The following is a 23,515-nucleotide window of genomic DNA, read 5'->3' as shown; positions in this document are numbered from 1 at the left end:
ATTTTTTACCGTCCTCAAGACTTAGACGTCATCATTTGTGCACTCGATGATTGTGCTCATTTGTGTTCGTTTTGGGCGCCCGAAGTCCTCGGTGGAATGCCTTGTCTTTGAGCCTCTAAACCTTGCCTGTTTTGTGTATGTTTTTAGACCTGTCTCTTGCCTGGAGAGGGGGGTGACCTGTCGACCAACTTTGTGGCCTGTCGGCCACGGGTTGTGCCTCTCGTCCACCAGTGGTGGCCGACGGCCATTGGTCTCCTTTTTCAAATATTTGTTTGACAGCTGTGCCAGCTGTTGCTCACTGAAGTGCATCTTCATACATGTGTATGGTAGGATGAATTCAAGCTTAAACGTTGATTTTCGATATATAAGGGGTGTCCTCCCTTATTTGGAGGGGTTAGAATTTTTGGACCAAAAGTTCCTCTCTCTCTCTCTCTCTAGATTTCTCTCTCTCTTCTTATTTTGTGCCTTAAAGTCTAGTTTCTCTATACTTTTGCACATGGACCTTTGATCAAACTTGATCACCTTGGAGCTGAGGTCTCTTGAGGCTTTCTTTGAACTCTAGAAGAGGATTTTGGCTTGTTTTGGCTTGTTTTGTTGCTCTAAATTGCATCTTGTCTTCAAGAGGTAGAAACTTCTCTTTGCTAGCTTGTTTTAAATACTTGTTTTGTCATCTTTTTAAACTATTTTTGAGCTGGTTTTTGGACTCCAAAAAACTCCATTTTTATTGTTTAAAAATGGTGGTTTGAGGCTATTTTGTGTTAAGGGATAGTCCACCCTTCTTGTTGCTTAAGGCTTTCTTTGAACTCTAGAAGAGGATTTTGGCTTGTTTTGGCTTGTTTTGTTGCTCTAAATTGCATCTTGTCTTCAAGAGGTAGAAACTTCTCTTTGCTAGCTTGTTTTAAATACTTGTTTTGTCATCTTTTTAAACTATTTTTGAGCTGGTTTTGGACTCCAAAAAACTCTATTTTTATTGTTTAAAAATGGTGGTTTGAGGCTATTTTGTGTTAAGGGATAGTCCACTCTTCTTGTTGCTTAATTGTCTAGATTTTTGTGCCATCTTTCATCACCTTTAAATCAAACTTTTTGGGCCTTTAAACCACGGAAATTTAGAGGATTTTCAGTGACAAAAGTCTACTTTTGAAGTCTAAAATTGGAGGAGATAGTCTCCCCTCTTTGTGTCTTATTTGAGTTCCTAGTTAGCTTTATATGTTAGGATGTTTTTGTAGCTTAACTTAGCCTATTTCAAGCATGTTTTTGCTTCTGATTTGGACTGCTTTGGCTTTGTTTTGGGTTGTTTGTGTTGTATGTGTAGTCTTTTGCATAGTTGTAGTGTAAAGGGCTTCACTAGCTTAGTGTTTTAGGCTTTTAAACATGAGTTGCATAAGTTGCTTGCATGTTTTAGTATCATTTTGCACTTTATTTTAGCACTGAAATCTCTGCAATCTCCCTCTATTCTTCACTCTTTCATTTTCTTTGAAAGTGGTTTTAAACCCCTTGCTTGCTTAAGTGTGAAATTGAGACATTCATGCTTAATGGTTTAATCCCTCCAGGGGTTCATTATCAATGGCATGGGGTCTCTTTCATGCTCAAGGAACTTGTGGTTTAAGCCCTCTTTCCATTAGAGGACACTCACTTTTGGACGTAATCAATTAAAGAATGGATTGGTAATCTAAAATGAGTAAACAAAATGAACAAAGTAAAAGAGGCAAGATAAAGCATCTTTTGTGTTGCATTGCATGTGTTCGGATCGGACGTTAATTCGAACATGAGGAAAATGAGACGTTTTATACTCAAAGTGATGAAACGTGCCACTTTCCTTGGTCACATCACCCTTGATCATGCATGATAGGGTAATGGTTTTGTTGAGTCTTGTTTTTCACTCATTAAGCTTGTACAAGCTTGGTTTTTTGGCCATCATGCATGGAAAATGCTTGGTTGATGGTTTAAGGGCCAAGAGCTACACTCCTTTGAGCCTGTGTGATGATAAGGAGGGTAGCAGTACATACACTCATTGAGAATACACTGCTTTACCTCTGTTTGCTCTCTATTGTAGCAAAAAAAGAAGTTCAGGGAAGAGGTGGCCGACCGACCACCAGCAGTGGCCGCCGGCCACCATTGGTAGCCGACCGGCCATCGATGAAGAAGGTTCCTCTGTTTGCTCCTGCAGGGGATCAGAGGTGTTCTCGGAGTTGGCATAATTTTTAGTGGTCAAACGAGTGCAAACAGAGGTTGCAATGGCAAGGTGGTGGCATTTTCGGGAGGAGAAGTCAAGCATGCATGCATCCCTCACCCCTCGAGGGCATTTAACTACTTTATTTAGTTAATTAGTGGCAGCTAATTTAATCGCTTTGTAATTAGTTAGTCAAAGTGTTTAGCTAATTAATTCATTTTGTAATATTTAATTAGCTTACAATAAGTTAGTTAAATTTCGTTTCAATTGTTGTAATAGTTAGCTTAATTAGTGTAGCTAGTTAGTTAGCAATTATTCATTTGGACCCTCCTTCGTGAGGGCAAAATGTTGTAATAAGTGTGTGTGTGTGTGTGTGTATGTCTTCCAACCCCACGTCTTTCTCCCTTTTATTTAATCTCTTTTGATGGTTAGATTAGGGACATGTTTTGATTAGCATACCTTATGCTCGCATGCTTGCATCCATTCATTTGTATTGCATGCACCAAGGCTCGGCGCATCATTCAAACTGCATCGTAATTTCAATAGTTCTTTGAATACGTGTTTCAAAGCATGTTATCAAATTATATCATGTGCCATATTAGTAGCCGAGCCTATTAATCTCATATTGCATGTGTTGCATTAGTCATTTAACATAGTTAGGAATCATGCATTGTTTTCTAACCCATATTTTCTTAGCTTGGAGTACTAGGTGAGTTTTACGCTTTAGCATACTCGCATGAAATGTGGATGATGCCATGTATAGCATGCTTGCCATGAGGCTATGTGCTTATTTGATAAACTGCATGAATGCCTGTGGATGAAGGCATGTTGTTTGAATTGGAACAATTCAACGAATGTGCATTTTAAGTCCACTTTGTTGTGGCAAAATCATGTTTTAAACCCATCTTATTTGATGGCAAATCTGTATTTTAAGCCCACTAGAGGGTGGCAAATTCAAACCATTTTCGAAAAGCAAACATGAATTGAATTGTTTCAAGTCTTGCGACTAGTCTATACTTGCTTGTGTGCGTCACATAGTAAAGCTAGTTTAATAACCGGAATAAGAACACATAGGTTTATAAAAGAACTAATCATGATTAGTAGATGCCAATCCTTTGATCGGGCGAGCAGCGGTGCTCAATTCATGATCTTCCCCTCTCGTACCTAAGTTTCTGAGCCGAGGCAACTTTGGTGATGACGGACACATGGCCTTTTGCACGAGTCAGGGTTTCCTAAATTTACCCAAAACAAAATATTTAGGTAGCGATTCTATATCTGGCAAAGCAGTCCAATTTTGGCATTATTTGATTTAAAATTGATTTTTCAAAAAGATTTGCCAGATTGGACTCTTTGTTGTTTATCTGTTTCGCATTGCACTTGTGAGACTAGATTCAGAACTGCGGGAGTCCGAACTGTGAGGCCTTCTTTTCAACCCTTTTCGAAAGGCGGAGCGCGGAAAACGGCGAGTCCACAATTGTGTTTTATTAATTTGGACTTGATATGCTCCATGGCTTGAAACTTACATTGATGTTTATAATCTTGCATATTAAGAAGGGAAAATAAGGAGATAAATATTTTCTTTTACTATCGGTTAGAAATAAAATTACGATTTGAGTATTTGATTATAATTAGTTTATCTTTATCAAAATGAAAAAATTAAAACCATATTTTTGTTTCTTATTAGTGTTATTATTTCTATTCTATGTAGTAGTGGGTCTTGGCACAAATTAACTCTATCTAATCACTACAAGAAAAAGCACAAATGGCGACTAAAATTCAGAATTTCGTCGCTGAAAGTTGACCAAATGGCGACTAAACTGGATGTAGTCGCCAAAAATGAAGCCTTTTGCCGACTAAAATGAATTAGTCGTCGAATACCAGGGTTTTAGCGACTAAACTGTTTGTTGGTCGCCGAATGTAGCAGTTTTACCGACTAAAGGTTGTTTGGTAGCCAAAAGCGACGGTTTTTGGCGACTAAAATAATTTAGTAGCCAAAAGTGATGGTTTTGGCGACTAAAAACCATTTTAGTCGCCGATTATAGGTCTTTTTCCGACCAAAAAAAGATTAGTCGCTGAAAATGAAGGTTTTTGGCTACAAAAAAAAAAATTAGTAGCTAAAAACAGTGAATTGGCGACTAAATTTCAATTTAGTAGCCAAACCGGGACGTTTTTGGCGACCAAAAACAGATTTAGTCGCCAAAAGTGCTATTTTTAATTTAAACATATTTTTTTAGCGACAACAAATTAATTAGTAGCCCAAAAATCATAGAATTGGCGACTAAATAATTGATTTAGTCGCCAAAAGTGGCCTAAATTTTTTTTTAATAAATAATTTATTTTTTACATAATTTATATTGAATAAAAATAATTATATTTATATAATTAGTTTTGTATTAATACCGATTAATATACCATATAAATAATATATATTGCATATACATTCATGTGATGTTATAGTGGCATAGTGGAGGAAGTGTTTGGTTAAACGTTTAGATTGTGAAAGGGTCAGTGGTTCGAAACTCAGAAAATGCAAAGAAATAAGTTTTTTTTTTTTTTTTTTCACGGAATACCTTTGGCGACTAAAATTAGTCGTCGCCAAAAGTGTTGCTTTGGGCGACTAATCACTTTGGTCGGCGATTCATGGCTATCAGCGACTAAAATATTAGTCGCTGATTGTATAATTTCCGAAAGTGTAATTCACTATTGGCGACCATCACTTTCGTCGCTGAAACACCTGTTTTTGCCGACTAAAACTTGTTTAGTCGCCAATACCTCTGCCGACTAAGTACTGGCGACAAAATGGGCGACTAAAAAATTTAGTCGCTGAATCTGAAAAATCCACTTTTGGCGACTAGAGAGGGACTTTTGGCGACTAAAAATTTAGTCGCCAAAGGTGATTTTTGTTGTAGTGAATTATGCCAATTGTTATAAACTTGTGGACTGTTGTATATTTGGTTACTTGACTAGTGCTTGGCAACACCCTTAGAATTCTCATGTATGTATCATTTTGTCTTGATAAAAAACTAAGGAAAAAAAAAAAAAATTTGTTGTTGTTTGTAGAAATTATTTTTGGTTGTCCTTCAGAATGCAAGAAGACTTTGAATCATGTTCAGATTAAACTAGTCAAAATGTGTTATAAAAAGATATATAAATAATTCATTATAATTTATTATCAATTAGGGTCGATCTTGAATTGTTATTTGTTAATACTAAAACTGGACATAATTGAATTAATGTCATATAATCATTATGTGAATAAATTTGTCAATTAATTGGTTTTAAATTTTGTTGATTAAACTGTTCGAATTTAGTGATGTTAGTCCTTGCAAATTAATTTGTTTTCTAAATTTTGTTGTGTAACTGTTAAAATTAAAGTGTGTCAAGATGATAGAATTTATGGAAAAATATTATTATTAATTTTATAATAATTTAATTTTAGGAAATTTGATATTACAGATTGTCATAAATAAATTTAGAATTCTATCTTGTCAACTCTATAGTAAATTTTAAATCTTTATTAATTTCTAGTTGTTTGTGGAAGGTTTAAAGGGAAAATCAAATATAGAATCTATAATGAGAAGACCATGTAATTAATAATTTCTTTTTTAATAGATAATAATTAGATTCTATACTCATGAGTAGTATTGTCGATTATGATATACTAACTGTTATTAGTTGACTAATTCATTAAAAAATTATTCCCAATGAAGTGTGATATTTGAGAAGAATTATCTTAATATGTGTCATGGTTTTCATACAAGTATTCTAAGGTTGTTATTAAAAGTTATATAAAATTGTGGAGGTGTAATTGATGTTTTATTAAGTTTGAAGTATTAGTATGAGATGTTACGTATTTATAATTGTATTAATATTTTAATGGATGCGTTTAATAAAATTCATGATAGACATTTGAATTTGGAGTTCATGGGTTATGGATGTTTTGAAAGTTTATATATTCCATCACATAAATTAGATGGTCTAATGTAGTGTGTAGTTATAGATTCGTGTGATTTTAATTCTTTATAATTGATTGCCTTGTAGTATTCATATTGCTTGAATTTATTGTCTCACCTCTAGGTTTGACATTTCTATTGGTGAGAATATTTTGAGATTAATATATATTAATGTTTAAATAATAATAATAATAATAAAATTGGAATGTGGTGAATGAAATTATTTGTATATTTACAAATTCTTATTTTGAGATTGGTTTATTCTAAGCACTAGTATAATTTTAATCTTGCACCATTATTTAGTATAATTTTATTGATTGATGGTTTTGAAAAGGAAAAAGGTTAGTTGTTATATAAATTAATAATTTAATTTTTTTTTTTAAAAATGAGGATTATAATGTGGGGGAAATTTTATTTTGAACACTTAGTTTAGAGTTTGATCAATGTTTTATATTTTTCACTCTAAAATCATTCTAATTAATTGTGGAAACCTAAATTGTAATGCCACAAAAATAATAACTGTAAACCATTTACGATATTAAATAAATAACCATACATTCCAGAAATAATACAAAAGTGACATATGTTTGCATATACAAAAGTGGCATGCAATTATGCATTCATAAGTTTTAACACTAAATCTATAGCATATGCTACATGTGAGAGAAATGAAATAAAAGTTAAACAAATAAATTAATGTCCTAATGGGTACAACTTTTTAAGATGATACTTGGTTATAACAAAAGTGAGTTTTAAACTCAATATAATTTAAACCCTAGGCTTGTATAAAATAAATACAAGTAACAAAAAGAAGCCCTCAGTTCCAAGTCCTCCCAAGCTATGCAAAGGTACATCATCTGCACCTGAAAGTTATTTTCCATATAGGGTGAGCCAAAACCTAGTAGAGATACTCTAACACAGTGTATGGATGTTAATAAAGCTATAAAGTGAATGCATATGCAATGTACATGTCAAAACGTTTTACATTTCTTTCCAAAATCATGCAATGCAAGGTTATATCTTAATTCATGAAAATGTTTCCTTTATAACAGAAAATAGAGCAATGATTACAAGCACTGAGAATCTCCAAGTTCGTGTCTGCTAGTAGGTTATACAAGAACTACCAAAGCCATTTTACCGGTACTAACCAAAATGATCGGCACCTAACTGTGCGGGTTTCTAGACTTTCACCAAGGACACATAGGCTAACATAATATCACAACTACATCTCCTACCTAGATTCACCAAGATATTTACGCATTTTTCTCAAAACAGTATAGATGTTCAATGTTTAAGTATGCAACAATGCTCAATGCAAAATGAATGAGAAATTTATTTTAATTTACCTAATCCTCATGCAATTTCTACAACAATCATAGCTATCCTCCACCGATAGCCCAAAACAGATATTTCTATTCAAACAGATAATTTCCAATAAAGATATAATTTCATAAATTCCGAGATGGGAGTGATAATACATATCCAACTCCACTATCATTATCAACACAATCGTCATTCTATTCTTACAAAACCCAAAGTCATTTCCATTTCCTTTCCCAAAACCAAACATCCAAGATTTTGAACAAAAACCATATCTTTTCCAAAATTGATTTTGAGTGAATAAATCCATCATTTCAACCTAATTCAACCATAAATACTTTTCCACAACCATTACCATTTGTCCATTTGAAAACCCCTCTTTTTAATTTCAAATCAAACCTTAAGTTTTTCTCAAAATCCCCAAATCATGAGATTTGTTTAAATAGACAAATAACTAAGTTAAAAATCATACTAAAGGTTGAAAAAATCCATATCTTGAAACTAGAAGACACGGGAGAGCAAGAGTTGAAGTTGAGTGGAGCCAAAAACAAACTTTGCATTGATTGAAATGAAACCCTCGACGTGTTCTATCTTTTTCCCCAAAAGACAAGGGTTGAAGAATCAATAGATTAAGATGTATTTGAGGTTTAAAGATGAATTTTAGAGAGAGGGAGAGAGAGAGTGAGCATCTAGGGTCTTGAAATGTTTAGTGAGAGAGAGAGATAAATGAAAAAGTGATCCAAAAAGTGACTTTTATAGACTGATATACACGTAGACCACTCGAGCGACCAGACACAATAAGTAAGACCGCTTGACTAAACAAAGTGACCGCTCGAGGGCACAATGACACCCTCCCAGAAGTTTCGCAGACAGAGGCTAATCGCTCGAGCACAAGAAGTACTACTCGAGCCAAGACTGCTCAAGCGCAAGAAACACTACTCGAGTGAAGAACACCACACTCCCAACATTTTTGCAGACCTACAAAAATACTAGAAGTTCTCAAGGATCACTTGAGTGCAAGAAAGTTCGCTTGAGCGAAGAGGCCAAATTCTGGGCAGAAATTCCTTTGAAAAATTATTTCCCAACTTGTCCTAAACGCATCAATGCCACTTCAACAACCAAACTCAACTAGGTACAAGATGAATAAAGACATGAACACCCATTCAAGACAAGGAATCCTGGATCCAAAACAATCAATGAGTCGAGTCTACACCAGAATCATTATAACCTCCCTTATGAAATTTTGTCCTTGAAATTTTAAATTAAAATAACTATACAGTGTTTAAATGAACCATTACAACGTGAACTAATCCAATTCATAACCACGACCCATCCACTGGTCATCCATTCTCATAACAATGATAAATAAAGCTTTCAATACTGAATAGTACAATTCACTTTTTCAAAACATATACAATGTTTACATTTCACAATTTGAACATAGTTTTCAATACAAGTTTCAAACATTAACAAAAAGGTCCAGATACTTCTCATGGACTTTCGCCTCATGCTCTTAAGTCGCCTCCTCAACCCCAACCCCATGGTGTCTCCACAACAACTTAACCAATGGAATAGTCTTGCCTCACAAGACTTGGTCCCGATTATCTAAAACTCTAACCAGGCTTTCCTCATACGAGGTATCCTCATCTACCTCTAACTCGGTCCAATCCAACACGTGTGAAAGATCCGGCTCATACTTTTGGACCATATAGATATAGAACACGTCATGAACCCCAAAAAGTTGGGGCGACAAGGCCAAACAATAAGCTACCTTCCCAATGCGCTCTAGGATATCAAAAGGCCTAATAAATCTAGGAGACAACTTCCCACTCTTCCCAAACCTCATCAAACCTCGTCTAGGTGATATTTTCAGAAGACATGATCTCCTACCTCAAAAGATAATGGCCTCTTCCTACGGTCAGCATAGCTCTTTTGGCGATTTTGAGCCGAAATCAACCTTTTATGGATAAGCGTGACCTTCTCCATCATTTCCTAGACTAACTCAGGACCTAACATAAGTGCGTCACCCACCTCGGCCCAACACACAGGAGATCTACATCATCGGCTATACAAGGCCTCAAAAGGCGCTATGCCAATACTTGACTAAAAACTGTTATTATAAGCAAACTCCACTAAAAGAAAATGCCTCTCCCACGACTCCTTAAAGTCAAGAACACAACCCCTAAGCATATCTTCTAAGATCTGAATGGTCCACTCAGACTGCCTGTCAGTCTGAAGATGATAGGCGGTGTTAAACATCAATCTATTGTCCAATGCATTCTGCAGACTCTGCCACATGCATTTTGTAGGCTCTGCCACAATTAAGCTGTAAAACGTGGATCTCTATCCAAAATGATAGTCACAGGGACTCCATGAAGTCGCACTATCACTACAACAAAACTGACTTTATACGGCACCATATCAACGACATACAATAAATGTACGCCGTAGTTTCACTTTTACGACTTGCTTTTTTTGTAAGTCGTCAATGCTTTTCCAACCACGGCATGTCTATTGCGTAGGCTATGAATGCTAATAATGATGATTTTTTTACGACTTGCAATGTTAGCCATAAATGATAAAACTTTCTATGACATGCATATGTCATGCTGTTAGTACATCAACTATACACGACACGCACACACCAGTCATTAAAAATATTGAACATTTCACGGTGCACAAAAAGTCAATCATTAAAAATATTACACTTTTTATGACGCACTAAAAGTCAACCATTAAAAATATACTTCTCACAGTGTACCTATGCTAACCGTTAAAAATATTTTACTTTTCACATTTTACTTTTCACAAGACAATTTCTATCTTGAATAATATCACCAAAATAAAAATAGGTGGCAAAATGAGTTACTCAAGCGCCAAAATGAAATACTCTGGCCAAATGGTAAAATGAAATATACTTTGCAGAAGTCACTCTCTACTCCTCCACCATACTCATCCATTTGAAACACTAAATCATATTCTCACCAATTTCACTCTCTCTTTTTCTTCTCTTCTTTTTCTTGGTTGAGTTCTTTAATTGGATCAGAGTATCTGAATACAAGTAGTAGTAAAAATGGTTTCGAATTCGGAGCTGGTGAACTGGTTCTGGGATGCGCTCCAGACCTTCGACCTCAATACCACCACCGCTGACTCCATTCGGCGCACCTTGGAGTCAGATTTTGGCGTCGACTTGTCTGAACGCAAACCGTTCATCCGAGACCAAATCAATTCTTTTCTCGAGACCCGTGTTCAGAGGACCCACAACAACGCTGTCATTGTCAAAAAAAAAAAGAAGAAGATGAAGTAGCGATTCACAAGGAAGCTTCAGAGACTTTGAAGTGTCAAGACAACAAGTTTGAGTCCGAAGAAGAAAAAAGTGATGGACAGAGAAGCAAGAAATGAAGGTTAGGTTTTTCGTTTTTCTTAGCATTTCCATTTCCCCCTATTTGGTTGCAGAGAAAAGAAATCATAATTTAGGGGGTGACAAATGTGTGTTTAAATATTTGTTTGGGATTTTTGGGGATAATGATAAGGTGAGTAATAAAAATGGGAATTGAGAGAAAAGAGTAAGACAGATTGAGACTGAAATTGAGATAGCAATGGAAAATTATATTAATTTGAAACTAGGTTCCAACTCTGGGAAACGTTAGATCCCAAGCTTCATTACAAAAATTATTCCCCTCCTCTCTTCTTCTCTCCCTTCTTATACAATATCTCTCAACAGTTCTAACAACTACCCCTAATCCCGCTCAACAACTTTAACAGCTTCCGCTAATCCCGCACCAAGTCACTAAGTTGTAATTGATCTGTTATCTGGGTTATCTGGGTCTGTTGTCTGGCCCATCTTCCAGTCCAGCCCACTGTCCAAACCACTGTGCACTGCTCCTAAATTAAGCCCTAAATTAAGCCCCTTGTCTTGGCCCATGGCAGCAGCGTCACTACTAGTTGCTGGCCTATCATTCCCGCCCCCTTGAAAAGAGCCTTGTCCCCAAGGCTGGAAAGTTGGAAATTTGGCTTGGAGATCTTGATACAGCTCCCAAGTTGCATCCTCTGGGTATGAATTAGACCATTGTACCAACAATTGAGTGGCTGGCCTACCTTTATATTTGATCAAACGTCTGTCCAAAACTGCAATGGGTTCAGGTTCAAGGACACCATCAGCCCCTATGGGTGGAAATGTGGCTTGTGGTGTGGTGTGGGCTCCCAACTTCTTCTTGAGCAGGGACACATGGAAAACTGGGTGTAACTTAGAGTGTGGGGGCAAGTCCAATTGGTAAGCTACCTGACCCACCTTCTTCAACACCTGAAATGGCCCATAAAATCTTGGGGACAGTTTCATGTTAGACCGGCATTGTAATGTACTTTGCTTGTAGGGCTGCAATTTGAGGAATACCCAATCTCCCACCGCAAATTGCCTTTCGGTTCGATGTTGATCTGCCTGTTGCTTCATGCGATTTTGGGCTTGGACTAGGTGTTCCTTGAGGATTTTTAGAGTTGCTTCCCTATCCCTACCCCACTGATCAACTGCAGCCACATTGGAGACCCCTGGGATATAGTGGATGTGGGAAGGGGGTACTTGTCCATACACCACCTGGTATGGTGTCAGCTTGGTAGCAGTGTGGTAGTTGGTATTGAACCACCATTCAGCCAGAGGCAGCCAGTGAGCCCATGCCTTGGGCCTATCTCCTGCCATGCACCTTAGGTACACCTCAAGACACCTATTGACCACCTCGGTTTGGCCATCCGTTTGAGGGTGGTAAGAGGTGCTGAGGTTCAGTTTTGTACCTTGTAACCGGAACAGTTCTTGCCAAAAGTTGCTGGTGAAAATGGGGTCCCGATCAGATACGATAGATTTAGGCATGCCATGCAATTTGTAGATGGTATCCAAGAATGCTTGGGCTACTTCCACAGCTGTATAAAGATGAGAAAGGGGAATGAAATGAGTGTATTTGGACAATCTGTCCACTACCACCAGTATGACAGTCTTGCCATGGGAATTGGGGAGCCCTTCCACAAAGTCCATGGATATATCGGACCAGATGCCTTCTGGGATGGGCAAGGGCTGCAGTAGGCCAGGGGAAGCTACTGTCTCTGTTTTGTTCCTCTGACAATTATCACATTGAGCCACAAAAGCATATATGTCCTTCTTCATACCCTTCCAATAAAATGATCGTCGTGCTCGGTGATAAGTTTTTTTGGTATTGGAATGTCCTCCCAAAGGGGTAGCATGTATCTCCTGCATAAGTAACTCCTTGAGCTGTGCATTTGAGCCCACTACTAGTCTGCCTTTGTAGGTCAACAGCCCATTCGTCCAAGAATAGCCTGGTTTGGCGGTTGGGTCATTGGTTAAGCCCTCAATGAGTGTTTTGAGGTTTGGGTCAGTATGCCATTCCTGTTTGAGAGAATTGAGCCACTCAGGTTGAACAACTGAAAGAGCTGAAACTGTGCACAATTGTTCCAAGCTCTGTCTGGATAAAGCATCTGCAGCTTTGTTCTCGTGCCCAGCCTTGAAAACAATGTCATAGTCGTAGCCAAGTAACTTTGTGAGCCACTTTTGTTGCATAGTAGTGGAGATCTTTTGGTCTAGTATGTACTTAAGACTGAGATGGTCAGTCTTGATGGTGAAGTGTCTTCCCAAAAGGTAGTGTCCCCACTTGTGGACAGCATATACTACTGCCAATAACTCCTTCTCATAGGTTGATAGCCCCAAATGCTTAGGTGCCAAAGCCTTGCTAATATAAGCTATGGGATGCCCATCTTGCATGAGGACTGCCCCAATGCCCGTGCCAAATGCATCACACTCCAAAATGAAATCCTTATCATAGTTTGGTAGTGCTAACACAGGTGTGGAGGACATAGCTGCTTTTAAAGTGTTGAAAGCATTTTTTGCTTGCTCATTCCATCCAAAGGAGTCCTTCTTCAATAGAGTGGTAAGTGGTGCACAAACTTTCCCATAATTTTTCACAAATCGACGGTAATAACCGGTTAACCCCATAAATCCCCTCAATGCCTTGATGGATGTTGGTCTGGGCCATTGCAACATAGCCCCAATCTTGACTGGATCTACTGCCACACCCTGTCCAGAGATGATATGCCCCAAATACTCCAAAGATTGTTGTCCAAAGGCACACTAAGACTTCTTGACATAGAGCTGGTTGGTCCTCAGTAATTGTAACGTGGTTTGCAAGTGGTGAAGGTGGTCAGCCCAAGTTTTACTATATATCAAAATGTCATCAAAGAAGACCAGTACAAACCTCCTGAGGTAGGGTTTAAAAACTGAATTCATTAGGCTTTGAAAAGTGGAGGGTGCATTGGTCAGCCCAAAAGGCATAACCAAAAATTCATAATGGCCCTCGTGAGTTCGGAAAGCAGTTTTTGAGATGTCTTCAGGATTCACTCTGATTTGGTGGTATCCAGCTCTTAAATCGAGCTTTGTGAACACTTTGGCACCATGCAATTCATCCAATAGTTCATCAATTATAGGGATGGGGAATTTGTCCTTAACCGTCAACTTGTTCAATTCTCTGTAATCAACACACATCCTCCAAGTGTGATCCTTCTTTTTCACCAATACTACAGGGGAGGAAAAAGGACTGGTACTTGGTCTGATGATTCCAGCGTCCAGCATCTCTTTGACTATTTTTTCAATTTCATTCTTCTGTATGTAGGGATACCTATATGGCCTCACATGGACGGGTGCACTGCCTTGGGTTAGGGGAATTCGGTGGTCAATCAATCGTTGAGGAGGGAGAGCACTAGGCTCCACAAATACATCATTAAAATCATGTAAAATGACTGAAATATCAGTGGGTACCTGCTCTACTTGTGTAGCTGTGATACTGTACAACTGAACCAGGTAACCTTGGTTGGTTTGCTGCAAAGCCTTGCTCACTTGCTTGCTAGACACGTGTTCCACCTTGCAACCAGTGTCTCCCTTCAGAAGGATGGCTTGTCCCTCCAATTGGAACTGCATTTGGAGGTTCTTAAAATCCCAAAGTATTGGTCCTAAGGTGGACAACCACTGCACCCCAAGTACCATGCCACACCCTCCAATAGCTAGGATATGCACCTCTGTGGTGAAGGTGGCTCCCTGCATTTCCCACGTGAAGGCCTTACACAATCCTTTGCTACATAATTTGGTTCCATCAGCCACTGTGACTGGCAACTCTGTGGTGGGTTCCACTAAATGTCCAGAACTCTTGGCCACACTTGGCTCCACGAAGGTGTGGGTACTGCCAGAATCAATTAAGATAGTGATGGGCCTCCCTTTAACCTTCCCAAGTATTCTCATGGTCCTAAAGGATAGGTTACCTGACAAAGCATGCACTGAAATCTGCATGTCATCACTCACCTGAGAGTCTCCATCCTCTTGTAATTCCTGTTCCGGAGCATCTGATTCCTCATCTTCCCCAGACAGCAAATACAATTGTTTCCTTTGGCACTTGTGTCCCCTAACATACTTTTTGTCACAGTTGTAGCAAAGCCCTTTCTCTCTTCTAGCCTCCATTTCCTTGGGAGGTAGTTTCTTGATGGGAAAAGGGAGGGTACTGGTTTGGATTGAGTTGGGAGAAATGTTTGGTTGGTATTTGTAGTCAGCAGGTACTGGGGTTTTGGTATCAGGTTTAGGTCCACTTGAGGGAAAGGGTTTTGGTAATGAGAGGGTTGGGGAAGGGAAAGACCAATTGCTATTGGATGATCTTTGGGGAATTTTGTTTCTTCTACTAAGGGCTTCAATGCTTTCTTCTTGTAACCTTGCCAAGCCTATGGCATGTGAGATGGTAGTCGGTTGGAACATTTGGACACCAGCTTTGATCTCATCTTTCAACCCACTGACAAAACAGCTGACAAAGAACTCCTCGGTTAAGCCTTTGGTTTTGTTGGCTAACTCTTCAAATCGCTCCTGGTACAGTTTAACATACGTGAACTGCTTCAACTTTGTCAATTCCCCCATAGGATCCTCAAAAGCATTGGGGCCAAAACGCAGTTGAAGTCCGTGAGAGAATTCAGCCCAGGTAGGCATTTTCTGAGTTCGTTCAAACCATTGATACCACTGTATCGCCTTGTCAGTGAGATGCATCACAGCCAGTTTTACTTTACTACCTTCATCAATCTGATTAAATTCAAAGAAGCGCTCACACTTATAAATCCAACCAGTAGGATCCTCACCTGAGAATTGGGGAAAATCAATTTTAGCATAACGAGTTTGTACGTAGCCAGAGTTATGGGGTGAAGATCTATGAGGGGTTACGGAATCTCCGCCCAAATCTTCCGTCGATGGTTGTTTCTGATCTTCACGAAGGGTGAGAGCCATGATCATCTCCTTGAGCTGGTTGAGAGCAAGCTGCGTTCGTGCTTCACTCTCATGCTGTTGGCGAACCAAACGTTCGTCACTCTCGCACAACTGACGAATGGTTTCCTCCATCCTCTTCTGTTCCTGCGCACGAGTCTCCGTCATTAGAAATTATGGCCGAGGAACTGCTAGCTCTGATACCAGTGATAAGGTGAGTAATAAAAATGGGAATTGAGAGAAAAGAGTAAGACAGATTGAGACTGAAATTGAGATAGCAATGGAAAATTATATTAATTTGAAACTAGGTTCCAACTCTGGGAAACGTTAGATCCCAAGCTTCATTACAAAAATTATTCCCCTCCTCTCTTCTTCTCTCCCTTCTTATACAATATCTCTCAACAGTTCTAACAACTACCCCTAATCCCGCTCAACAACTTTAACAGCTTCCGCTAATCCCGCACCAAGTCACTAAGTTGTAATTGATCTGTTATCTGGGTTATCTGGGTCTGTTGTCTGGCCCATCTTCCAGTCCAGCCCACTGTCCAAACCACTGTGCACTGCTCCTAAATTAAGCCCTAAATTAAGCCCCTTGTCTTGGCCCATGGCAGCAGCGTCACTTCTAGTTGCTGGCCTATCAGATAAACTCCAGCAAGTTTAAATTAAATTCATTAGAGTGGTTGTGAAGAGTAAGTATTGAGTTCTTTAATCAATGTATATATAGCCAACCAAATCTATGCATTTGGGGATTGTTCTTGTTACTACTGCATGAGTTTGTATTATGCATGATTGATTGAGTGTTTGATTCAAAATTGGGAAATTGTTTATAATAGCACAATTTGATATCATAGGTGATATAGGTTTTTATTCTTTTATTTTTTTGGGAATGTTTTTAAATTCTTCCTACTTTTGGAACGTACTTGTGTTATCAAATTTTGATGTTTTTGTGTGGATATTAGCCTTAAACTTGTTACTCACGTGGTTCTTTAAAATGTGTGAAGAAATAAATTTGAGGGCACCTATCTGCATTTAAATGTATTGTGTATTCTTTGAAGTGGCTACCAACCATAAAAAGATTAGAAAAGATAAAATGAAAAGAAAGAATTCATGCTTCTAGAGTTTGCCCTCATACTGTATTTCAATTACATGCTCAACCAATTGTGAATTTCTTATGTTTTGGGTGTGTGGGGAAATAACCTTGGGCACATGTTGCAGGTTCTTGAATTGTAAATGCACTTTTTTGTCAGGTATCATACTCTAGAGTTGCTTTTGCTTTTTTTTTTGGGGGGGGTTTTTATTTTTTGAAATTTTAATGGAGTGTGTTACTCACTTGTGTAGTTATTATTATTACCTATGGTTTTCATTGAGGGATAATATTTTTGAAGAATAGTTGAGTAACAAACAATGAGAATCTCTTCCAAATATAAATATGTATTCTGCCCTTTTTTGGCTACCCCCTTTTCTTCAGTATGGAGATCAGAAGGATCTAGATCTGGATTCTCAAGTTGGAGGTGGGTTTTGATTTTTTTGGGTATCAACATTGTCTAATTGCACAGATCTGCCATGGACGGTTCATGGGTTTTGAATATTTTTGCTATTTTGGGTGGTTCTGTTGTTGAATTTGTATGTGAATCAGACAATATTGTTTAAATGGGGTCTTTTTATTGGGGAAAGTGAGTTTGAAGGCAGTGTTCTTTTCTTTTTGAATTTGTAAATTTTGTGAATTTGGTAGATTATCAAGCATTTAGCTCAAAAAATTAGAAATGAAATGGGTAACTCTCCTAATTTTGGTTGTCTTGAGCATGGAATTTGATGTCTTGATCATCATCATCCACTAAAATGATCATGCAATTTGCAAATTGCGTGCTGGAGAATCAAGAAAATTTTAAAATTTGTTCGTTCTCTGATATTGTAATCTTCATCTAAGAGTTTTAACTTTTTTTCTTCTCCTGATATAGGCTGGTTTTTTTTTTTAATTTTGATCTTCTGATTTAGGAAGGCAGCCATCTTTCAATTTATTTTTATTTTCTTTTTGAATTGTCAGTTTATTTGATTGTCTTGTTAGTAGTAAGTTGTGTATAGTTTGTTGAAAACCCTTTGTTAATATATTTGAGTACTACTTTAAGTTGATGGTTCAAAGTAGAAATCAAAGCTATTGAGTGTGCTACATTGATTGAATTTCCTTATATATCACTGCAGTTAGAATTTGGGAAATAATGAAGAGTAGTTCACTGTATTCTGTGCACTTTTTGGTAAGAATGAGAATGTTTGGTTTTAATTTTTCAAACAAAGATTGAACCAATTGTTACTCTTGATTTACATGAACTTTAGTTCACTAAACAATACTACATAGAGGATAGAGCATGAGATATTTGGTTATCAAAATTTGGAATTGATGATTGAAAATTTCATCCTTCAATGCAATCTTGTTACTTTGGTTCCATTCAATTGATATATTAAAGTGTTAAATTTTGTTACTTCTATCTCTACCACTTTTCTATCTAGTTCTTAGTGGATTAATTATAAAATTATTTCAATTCCATAATTTAAAACATATTCTGCTCTGCATGAAAATATACTTCTATGTTTAAAATGATAACTTAGTTGATTTCTTTGTGTAGCAAAGACAGATTTATTTGTATTTTTTTCTATGTTTCCCTCACACTTCTGAGTTTTATTTATTTATTATTTTTATTTTAAAATTTATTTTAATTCTTTGCTTTTATAATGTTGAAGACTAAAGCTAGCTGAATTTGAGTCTTTGTTGCAGCTTGTTACTACCATAATGCATCGAAGCCGTCTCTGTCCTCTCCCTCTAATTGTACAACCCATTATCTTGAATTATGATCATTGTCTCCATATTTATCCGATTCCACATACGGTACTTCTCTCTTCTGTTATGTTATCTTCAAGTAAACTTGACTTGGAGCTCAAAAATGGTTTATTTGGTTAGTGTGCCATTTCTCAGTGAAAAATAAGTTTAGCATACTCTATTAGCATGATCTTGTTTACCGTACCTAATGTACTAAAACCATCCCAATCTGATGAACTTTTACTTTCAAAATTTTGTTCTCATTACATTACGTTCTCCTCAATTCTTTATTTTACCCCTAAACCACACTTGGGGTGGAGATACTGCAAATTGCATTCCCTGCAGTGCTGACATTATCTGCTGACCCCATTGCTTCTCTAATTGACACAGCATTCGTGGGCCGCTTAGGTCTGTCTTGATGTTCTTTTTTGTTTTGTCCTGAATGACCTTAATTACTTTTTACTTAGATAATTTCTTGAGTTAATTGCACCTTGTGAATCAGGTTTGCTTTTAGTTTAAATAGTGTGATCTGCTCATGGGGAAATAGCAGCAGAGTTCATATCTTACTTTGAGGGCAACTCTACCGGTTGCTATACATTTTGCTATTGCTAAAATTTAGCATGATGGACACAAAATGAGGGAAAAAAAATAACTCTAGCAGTGTGCTATCATTGTGCCAAATTTAGCATGATGTTATCCACATCATTGTATTTTTAATATAAATTCAATAACTTAATTTAATTTTTCTTTTAAGATAACCGTTATATTAAATATTTAGAATTTGAAAGAATTCCATCAACAAATACCTATTATTAAATTTTATTTAATGTAAGTATGAATAAAGCTAAATGAATTGAAGTTTTAGATATATCAATTACTGAATTATAAGTTTAGTTTAACAATACTCGAATACATATAATTTGGTACATGTGGTAGAAATTAAATCATGCTAAAAAATAGCATTTTCACTGCTGAAGTGGGTTTCTCGAAACATAGGATTTGGTTGATATGATGCAACTTTTCACAGCCATGTAACTGGATGTTGCTGTGATTTCAGAGAAAGGGTGAGGAGGTTGCTTCATATTTAAATAGTCGCGATATATTTCTTGTTGGTGAGCTTTCTTTTGAGAATTGTCTTCCATAATTGTACTTCAAGTTATTTTTGTGATTGAACTCTATGGAACGTGGAATCCAGGAATGATGGGCTCCAGAATGACTATAGTGGGCAAGGTTTTGTCTGAAGCACTAGCTTATTCTTTTGTTGACAAGTTTTTGCGTTAACTTTAATGTGCTTGTTTTGTTTTTTGATGTGTACAATATTTTATAGACCAAAAAACACCATAAGGGGGTGAACCTTGAACAATACCAAGCAAAAACTATACATCACAGTTGGGATTATTTAACATGTAGGTCATTTACTTTGTCGCCATTAATTGGTTCTGAAAGGCGTACTATATATAGGTTCTGGAGTTAAGTTTGGAATCTGAAAAAGTACGGAGTGGGTGGATTTAGACAATTTAAAAAATATGTTTTTTTATTTATTTATTTTATTTATTTTTTCCCCATTGATATGGTAGAATGCTACTAACATTTAAGGTCCTTCAACTTATAAAAAGAATGTCTATTGGTGCAAACAAGATATGCAGAACTGAATACTAAATTGGTTAGGCTTGAGTTTATAGGATTTAAATTGAGCTCAGGCATTTTGAAACTTGATTTGTATAACCAAGCTTCAGCTTGTTAACTAGCCTAATCGAACATACATATATTGCCATTTCATAGCATACTAGTAGAATTAGTGATTGGAAGTTGCTGGCATACAACACTTGCTTACTCTATTCCCATGAAACTGCAGTGGCTTTGTAGTATTTGTCAGCATCTTTCACTTTGAATCAAGCTTAGTGATGTTCAACTTGGCTTATTAGGTCCCCAAAAAGATGACAAATAAGGGGATGAAAAGAGTTTGTTTTATCTTTAAAATGTTCTAGATTTCAAATTTTTTTAGTCTTTATTTTACACTTTCACATGACAACATTTCATGTACATATTGGATTGCAAGTTTCTATTTAAACTAGTAAATAATATAGACTCTAATTTGACTTGGAGTCTTTATTTTGGAACTTACAATGGTAATGGATAAAACCTATACAAACCTAAACCTCATACATAGAGATCCTTTAACATAATTATGCAAGTCCCAAGCAGGTGTTGCATTGAAGTAAATTAATTCCACCTCTTCCTCTTTTTAAATTTGATTTTTCTCTTGAGCTTCTTATGGCCTAGATTTAGTAGCAAACTATTGAGATCTTGAATTTTTGCTAATTTTTCATTATGACATTGCTTTCATGGGCCATTGAATTATCTTATTAATTTTGGAAATGTTTTGTTGATGTTATAAAATTTCTTGATCATTTCTTAATGCCTTAAGAAATATTTTTGTCCCTAAGTCGTTGGTTTTTATACTTATGTGAAGTTTCCTTTGTCATGCAGACAAGAAATGCAACATGGTTAGTTGCTCTAGCTTTTGCCGCGGGTTTAGGTAACACATACAATGGGCACCCTCACCCCTGTGATAGGAGCAAGTGGATTTGCTACAATTGCAGCTGTAACTGTTATAGGAACTCTTGTTGGTAGTTTTAGATAATCTCTTAATAGTTATTGATATTTTTAGAAAGTTAGATATGCATAGTTTTGGATAGTTAAAACTTTTTGCACAATTTAGAACTTAAGGATATAGTTTTCGAATGTTTGGAATGTATAGACAATTGTTAAATGTTTATAATTTATGGATATAGTTTCTTTTTTATGTTTCAAACAATATTTTGGTGGTTGATTGATGTTTTGTGATGCTTGTTTGTAATATTTGTTAGATTGTACAAAATTGGTCAAATAGAACCTGTTGAATTTAAAAATAAAAAAAAAACTACATATTCTATAGCAGGCATAATAAGTCGTTGTATTACATATTTTACGGTGCACAATTAACGTCGTTATTTGTCTCACCGATTCATGGCGTGCAAAAGTAATCGTAGAAAAAGTAACAATGACGCACAAAATCTACCGTTAAGTAGTTTTTAATGGCGAATTATAGCATGTCGTAAAAAAAGTAACAACGATGCATAAGATCTGCTGTCAAATAGTTTTTAACAATGTACGAAGCATGTCATTGAAAGTGAAAGACTTTCCATGGTTATAATATTACGCGCGCTGCACATTGTAGATGGGTTTTTACGGCGTGCATTGCGCTCCGTAAAAACCTTTTTTTGTTGTAGTATATGTCCCTAAAATAAAGGTCGGCAAGGTAATCTACCGACTCACTCGTGCACATAGGTGCAAAGTGTGCTGACTTAGTTAACTGATCAACTATCACCCACACGATGTCATTACCCCATTGAGTCCTCGAAAGACCCATAACAAAATCCATCGTGACATGCTCTCACTTCCACTCGGATATAGGCAAGGGTTGCAACAAACTCGTTGGCCTTTAATACTTCAGTTACTGACAAGTGCGGTACCTCGAAACAAACAATGCTATGTCTCTCTTCATCACCTTCCACCAAAATTGGTGACTTAAGGTCATGGTATATCTTTGTGCCTCTCGGGTGTATTACAAAGCGTGAATGGTGGAACTCTTAGAATACCTCCTCCCTGCAAGACTTTGGCATGAAAAGACAGTCAAGATATCTAACACTCGATTCAGAATGCACGTTCAAGCCGTTCTCTACCTTCCCGCTAGATATCTTCTCTCGGATGGTCTTTATCTCGTGATCACCTCGCTGTGCCTCTACAACTTAGCTTATAAGTGTAGGTTGTGCAACCATAGTAAACAAACATGTTGACTCAACAGACTCGCCAAGATACAAGTCAAACTCGCTAATAGCACCCAATATCTCCCATTCCCGGATGGCAATACTAGTTACACTGTTAATGGATTTCCTACTCAAGGTGTCGGCCGCTACATTGGTGTGATGACCCCACCACGTATAATAATTAGCATTTAATTAATTAAGGAGATTTGAATTTTAATTACTTATTATTCTAATTTAATTTGGGATTTTTCAAAATTATGGAGACTGATTCGTATATGATTCTATTGAGGATTTATTTTGGAATTAGAAATTGAAAGCCTAAATGGCTCAAAAGAGTATAATTGTGAATTGAATTATTTTAATTTCGAGTATCGGACCATATGGAAGTTTAATTAAATATTCGATACAATTTAGTAAAACTGAGATAAGAACTTAACTTCTTTTAACCAGAGCTCACACTTCCCGAATTTAGTATGCAAACGGTGGGCTCTAAGTAACTCAAGTACAACCCGCAAGTGTTCCTTGTGTTCCTCATCAGAGGGTGAGTAAATCAAAATGTCGTCAACAATGGCAACCACAAAATAGTCTAAGAACTCAAGGAAGATTTGATTCAACAAATCCATAAATAAGGCCGGTGCATTGGTTAGACCAAAAAGCATCACTAGAAACTCATAATGGCCCCACCACGTACGGAATGTCATTTTTTGGATCTCGTCCTCCTTCACTCTCAACTGGTGATAACCTAATATCAAATCAATATTAGAAAAGCAACAAGACCCCTTCAACTGGTCAAACAAGTCGTCTATACGAGGTAGTGGGTACCTATTTGTAATAGTTATCCGATTCAACTTTCGGTAATTAATACAGAGTCGCAATGTGCCATCCTTCTTCTTGGCAAAAAGAGCCAGTGCTCCCTTGCTTTCCGCACTCCTTTCGGATATAACTAGCCCTACAATTCGGACTCTCGTGATTCTGAATTTGATTTCACAAGTACAATGTGAAAATACAAAAAGAGTCTGAATTCGACAATTCTTTTGGAAAATCGATTTTGAATTAAATGCCAAAAATGGACTGCTTTGCTAGATTTCAGAGTCGCCACCTAAATATTTTTAGGAAATTTAAGAAACTCGAGACTCGTGCTAAAGGCCATTAGTCCATCATCAC

General features: G+C 36.9%; 1 protein-coding gene across 3 annotated transcripts; it reads left to right on the top strand.

Annotated features, from left to right (window-relative positions):
• Positions 1-10,316: 10,316 nt before the first annotated feature.
• On the top strand, positions 10,317-21,362 carry LOC114298829 (DNA polymerase epsilon subunit B-like). 3 transcript variants are annotated; one of them, XM_082878274.1, is made up of 4 exons: positions 10,317-10,847; positions 18,501-18,611; positions 19,600-19,654; positions 21,033-21,362. In XM_082878274.1, the coding sequence occupies exons 1-4, from the start codon at positions 10,842-10,844 to the stop codon at positions 21,083-21,085; spliced, it is 225 nt and encodes a 74-aa protein (XP_082734400.1). In that variant the 5' UTR covers positions 10,317-10,841; the 3' UTR covers positions 21,086-21,362. The 3 variants fall into 3 exon arrangements, 1 of the variants encoding a protein (XP_082734400.1); XR_014335524.1 differs by lacking the exon at positions 19,600-19,654; XR_014335527.1 differs by lacking the exons at positions 18,501-18,611; positions 19,600-19,654.
• The last annotated feature ends 2,153 nt before the right edge of the window (positions 21,363-23,515 follow it).

The sequence above is a fragment of the Camellia sinensis genome, chromosome 1 (assembly GCF_055761805.1).
Source record: "Camellia sinensis isolate YWXY chromosome 1, ASM5576180v1, whole genome shotgun sequence".
Classification (NCBI taxonomy): Eukaryota; Viridiplantae; Streptophyta; class Magnoliopsida; order Ericales; family Theaceae; genus Camellia; species Camellia sinensis.
This window is presented reverse-complemented; position numbering and strand designations above follow the sequence as displayed.